The sequence below is a fragment of the Galeopterus variegatus genome, unplaced genomic scaffold (assembly GCF_000696425.1).
Source record: "Galeopterus variegatus unplaced genomic scaffold, G_variegatus-3.0.2 Scaffold8481, whole genome shotgun sequence".
Classification (NCBI taxonomy): Eukaryota; Metazoa; Chordata; class Mammalia; order Dermoptera; family Cynocephalidae; genus Galeopterus; species Galeopterus variegatus.
The window spans coordinates 58,592-64,230 of NW_007734592.1; the positions used below are offsets into that span (position 1 = coordinate 58,592).

The window sequence follows — 5,639 nt, forward strand, 5'->3', positions numbered from 1 at the left end:
TGTACAGGGATGTGATGCTGGAGACCTACAGCAGCCTGGTGTCATTGGGTGAGTGAAAATCCCCAGTAACGTTCAGGAGAAACCTTTTGATTTTATTATAAACATAGAAGTGGTTTGTAGGGTTTTGTGTTATTTGGTAACATTACATTTCATGAAAAACATGTCATCCCTATCTAATAAAAGTTTCTAATTGGCCTCTTTATTGTATGGTTTCTGTAGCTGAGCTTGTCATCCTTCCAAGGATCTGACTTTGCAATTTTATAAAGTCCTATGTTACTTCTCATTAACAGGACACTGCATTAGTAAACCTGAGGTGATCCTCAAGTTGGAGAAAGGAGCAGAGCCATGGATTATAGAAGAACATCCAAACCAGAGCCTCCCAGGTTCGTAAGCACATCCTGAGCAGAGGCCAAGAAGAGTAAAACCCAGCAGATCTTGGCTGTGTTCAGCTGTTTCTGCTAATTTTTCCACAGATGCCTGAGCTGAGGCTGGGTCATCTCTTATGAAACCCATGTATTATATAATCTCGTAGATGGACTCACACATATACCGCCCTCTACTTTATTTTGCTGTCTTTTAAAAAAGGTATTTTCCTAGAATATAATCCCTACATTTCTCTTCTTTGATATTTACTTTTTCTATTCACTTTTTCAATATTCTCAGTTGCTCTCATGTACTCTGCTCTCATGCACATGGTTTTTCAGAATCTAACATTTTGTTTTGTGTTGCTTAAAACAACATATCTGAAACTGGGTAACTTATGAAGAAACAAACTCTATCTCTTACTGTTCTATTCTGGAGGCTATGCATTCCAAGGTCTAGAGGCAGCATGTGGTAAGGGCCATGTTTCTCGTGGGGATTCTTGGCAGAATCCCAAAGTATTGCAGGGTATCACATAGGAAATTGATAAGAAAATAAGACAAGAGGTCCAGGTATGAGCCTTCTTAACCACATCAGAAATTATGGAGCTGAGTCAGACCTAGCATAGGGGCATGGAAAAGGAGAGTTCTGGACTTTAGAGAAGAATCCAGAGACTCAGGATGTCAAGGCCAAGTGAACCAAGGGTTTCAAGTTGAGGAACTGAGATTGCTACTTGGAAGTGAAATTTGAAGTTAGTATTATTTTCCTCTTCTCTTTGTAGAAGTCATTCTGAAACAACAAAGAAAATTAGAAATGTACGAAAGACCCTATCTTTTTATAAGAGTAGTAGCCATCCAGAACTACAGTGCATAATACTAAAGATTTCATGAGCAGTGAATTATCAAGTGGGGGTGTACGTTCCACAGTCTGGGAAGAGAATATAAGTTGGTTTTAGGATGAGTCAAAAAACCCTTTTTCAGAGATGGTGAGCACAGCCTTGTTTGTAGAACCAAATATTTTAGACCAGCAGGAAAAGGGTGTCTGGAGGGGTGGACTGAAGTTTCCTGTATAGCAGTGGTTTTGAGAAGCACAGAAAGGTTAAATGAGTAATTTGTGGGAGGCCTTTAGAGTAGAAAAAAGATTTAATTTGAAAAACTTGCACATGTCTATAGCCATTTCCTAGGGAAGACTAAAAAGTATAGAAACATTAATGCAAAATTCTTAACCTAAGTCATTTTCCGCCATATGTGGTGAAAAACTGGATCATTCTGCATCTGAAAGTAGGCAGAGAAGGGAAATATAGCCATATTCAAAGCAGAAGAATGAGAAATAGAGCAGCAGAAGATAACCACTATTGTTATAAAATAAAAAAGAGTACAACATATAAACAAATGGAATGTGATAAGCAATTATTTGAAATCTACAATTAGGAAGAAAGTAAAAATTATCAAATACTTCATCATGATTTAAAGAAAAAAAGTGAATAAAGAAGCAAAGAAAAATGTGAAATAATGCTTAGAAATATATTAATACAACATAAAATTATGTCAGTGTGAAAAAACCCCATATGCTCCTGAAACCAATACCTTTATTGATTATTATAAAATCTTTTATAACTAGGATTGGGAGAAACTTCTCTACCTTTATATAAGCATTTAGTAAAATATCCTTTTGTATGGTTCATGGACATTTTTTTTTTTTTTGTCATTTCAGATGTCCAGATAGTCAATGATCTAACTGAGAGGAGCCAAGAAAGTCATAGTAGATACTTGTGGCAAGGTGTAATGATCAGTGGCAACCGATCAACTGAGGAGAGAGTAGAGTTAGGAAAATCTTTTAATTTGAGTTCAAAGCATATTTTAAATCTGGTTATAAATAATGGAAACTATTCAGGAGTGGGGTATGAGGAGTTTAACGTATGTGAGAATGCACTTCTTACTGAGACTGATGCCATGTATGCTGGAGAGAAACATGATGACCATAATATGTCAGAGAAATCACAGAGACATTATGAGCATCTTAGTCAGCATCTCAAGATTCCACCTGTGCAACCTGTTGAATATAGTGGAAAAGGAAAATCCTCCAACACAGTGCCAATAATATTTACATGTAAGAAGATTCATATGGGTGAGACCACCTGTAAATGTTGTGAATATGGGAATGCCTGTAATGAGTCAGCTGTCATTGCCCAAGAGATAACTCAGATAGGGAAAAAATTTTTTCAGTGTGATGTATGTGGGAACATACTCCATAAAAAGGATAAACTTACTCAACATCAGAGTATATACACAGGAGAGAAACATGATAAATACAGTGAATGTCACAAATCTTTTATTAAGAAATCATACCTTATATCATATCATGGAATATATATAGGGAATAAGCTTTATCCATGTAATGAACAGGAGAAATTTTTCTATCAGACCTCAGACCTTACTGCGCATCACAGAATTCACACAGAGGAAATGTGCTGTGGATTTAAGTGTGGCAAAAATTTTCATGAGACTGTGCTTCTCAACTGTCATCAGACAATTCACACAAATGAAAAATCATGTGAATGTAATGGATGTAGAAACTCTTCCTACAGTAATTCTGCCTTTACCATTTATCAGAGAACTCACATGAATGAGAATCCATATGAATGTGAAGAATGTCAAATTTTCTCCAGTAAGTCAAAACTCCAGAAGCATGAGAGAATTCACACTGGTGAGAAACCCTTTGACTGTAATGCATGTGTAAAAAGCTTTCACCAGAATTCAAACTTCAGCAAGCATAAGAAAATTTATAAGGAATGTGGAAAAAATTTTAACCAAAAGTCAGACCTGATGAGACATCAGGGAATTCACACAGATGAGTACTCATATGAATGTAAAGAATGTGGAAAAGCTTTTAACCGAAAGTCAGCCCTCAACAAGCATCAAAGAATTCACACAGGTGAGAAACCATATGAATGTAAAGAATGTGGAAAAGCTTTTAACCAAAAGTCAAACCTCAGCATGCATCAGAGAATTCACACAGGCGAGAAACCATATGAATGTAAAGAATGTGGGAAATCTTTTAACCAAAAGCCAGCTCTCAGCAGCCATCAGCGAATGCACACAGGTGAGAAACCATATGAATGTAAAGAATGTGGAAAAGCTTTTAAACACAAGTCAGTGCTCAGCTTGCATCACAGAAATCACACAGGTGAGAAACCATATGAATGTAAAGAATGTGGAAAAGCTTTTAGCCAAAAGTCAATCTTCAGTAGGCATCAGATAATTCACACAGGTGAGAAGCCATATGAATGTAAAGAATGTGGAAAGTCTTTTAACCGCAAGTCTGTCCTCAGCATGCATGAAAGAATTCACACAGGTGAGAAACCATATGAATGTAAAGAATGTGGAAAAGCATTTAACAGAAAATCAGCCATCAACAAGCATCATAGAATTCACACAGGTGAGAAACCATATGAATGTGAAGAATGTGGGAAAGCTTTTAACCAAAAGTCGCACCTCAGCATGCATCACAGAATTCACACAGGTGAGAAACCATATGAATGTAAAGAATGTGGAAAAGCTTTTAACCGAAAGTCAGACCTTAAAAGTCATCAGACAATTCACACAGGTGAGAAACCACATAAATGTAAAGAATGTGGAAGAGCTTTTAACCAAAAGTCAAAACTCACCATGCATCAGAGAATTCACACAGGTGAGAAACCATATGAATGTAAAGAATGTGGAAAAGCTTTTAACCGAAAGTCAGACCTTAAAAGTCCAACAAAAAATCACACAGGTGAGAAACCATATGAATGTAAAGAATGTGGAAAAGCTTTTAACCGAAAGTCATACCTCAGCAGTCATCAGACAACTCACACAGGTGAGAAACCATATAAATGTAAAGAATGTGAAAAAGCTTTTTACCACAAGTCACAGCTCAGCATGCATCAGAGAATTCACACAGGTGAGAAACCATATGTATGTAAAGAATGTGGGAAAGCTTTTAACCAAAAGCCTGCCCTCAAAAGCCATCAGAGAATTCACAAAAGTGAGACACCATATGAATGTAAAGAATGTTCAAAAGCTTTTAAAGAAATGTCAGCCTTGAGCATGCATCTGAGAACTCACCCAGGTGATAAGCCTTGTGAATGTAATGGATGTTGAAAAACCTTTAACCAAAAGTCATACTTCGGGATGTATCACAGTACTCACACAGGACAAAAACCTTATGAATATAAAGAATGTGGAAAAGTTTTTAACCAAAAGTCAGACCTCAGCATCAATCAGAATTCATACAGGTGAGAAATCATATGAATGTAAGGAATGAGGAAAAGCTTTTAACTGAAAGTCAAACCTCAGCATGCATCAGAGAATTCACAGGTGAGAAGCCCTGTGAATGTAATGAATGTGGAAAAAGTTTTTTTTTTTTTTTTAACAAAGTCACAGTTAAAAAGACATCATGATACTCAGGAAAAAACTCCTTATGAGTGTAGTATGACAAGCCTTGCACTGGAACTCCCTGTAACAGACAGGAAAGAATTCACACAAAGGAAAACCTTAGTGAATGTAATTTGTGTGGGAGAAGATTTTGCCAGAAGTCATACCTCAAGACATCAGAGAACTTATATCAAGAAGAAGACCTATAAATATACAGTTTTCCTCAGGTTTTGGAGATTGTTTTGAGAACCCCTATTGATTTAAAAATTTGCTGATGCTCAAGTCCTTTCTATAAATGGTGTAGTGTTTATGTATTATCAATTCACTTCCTGCCATGTACTTTACATCTTGTGTAGCTTATAATACTGGAGAAACTGTGAATACTGTGTAAATAGTTGTACTGTGTTGTTTTTCAGTTGTGGATTTGTTTCATTTATTTAACATTTTCATTATTTTTGAGGATTTTTGATAAGTAGTTGGTTGAATCACCAGATGTGTAACCCTCAGATGTGGAAGGAGGACTGTAATGAGTGTGGAAACATCTTTTCTCCAAAGTGTCAAGGCTGGCTATCATTAGTGCATTGTTGCTTACAGCATTGTGCTCATAACACAAAGGATCCACTTACCAGCCACTTTCAAATAAATAAACATAAAAAAGGAATCACATCATAGCAGGCATTAGAGAATTTACACAGGGGAGAAATTCTTTATGGATTAGACTGACTGTGTTTTCTGAATAAAACCAATCTTTTGTATGCATAGCCTGCAATCTGAGCATTCCATATTGCATGGATGACCATGTAATTTAACCCTCTTTAGGGGAATGTAGATATTAGGAATGAACATTACTTCCAGTTCATGCAC

General features: G+C 36.4%; 1 protein-coding gene across 1 annotated transcript; it reads left to right on the forward strand.

The window, feature by feature from the left end:
* Positions 1-498: 498 nt before the first annotated feature.
* On the forward strand, positions 499-4,753 carry LOC103608499 (zinc finger protein 345-like; the record flags this gene model as incomplete). Its single annotated transcript, XM_008592929.1, is given in 5 exon segments — positions 499-585; positions 2,074-4,050; positions 4,135-4,621; positions 4,623-4,715; positions 4,717-4,753. Coding segments are annotated over 4 exon segments (2,523 nt in total), but the record flags the coding sequence as incomplete, so codon positions are not given.
* Positions 4,754-5,639: the final 886 nt, after the last annotated feature.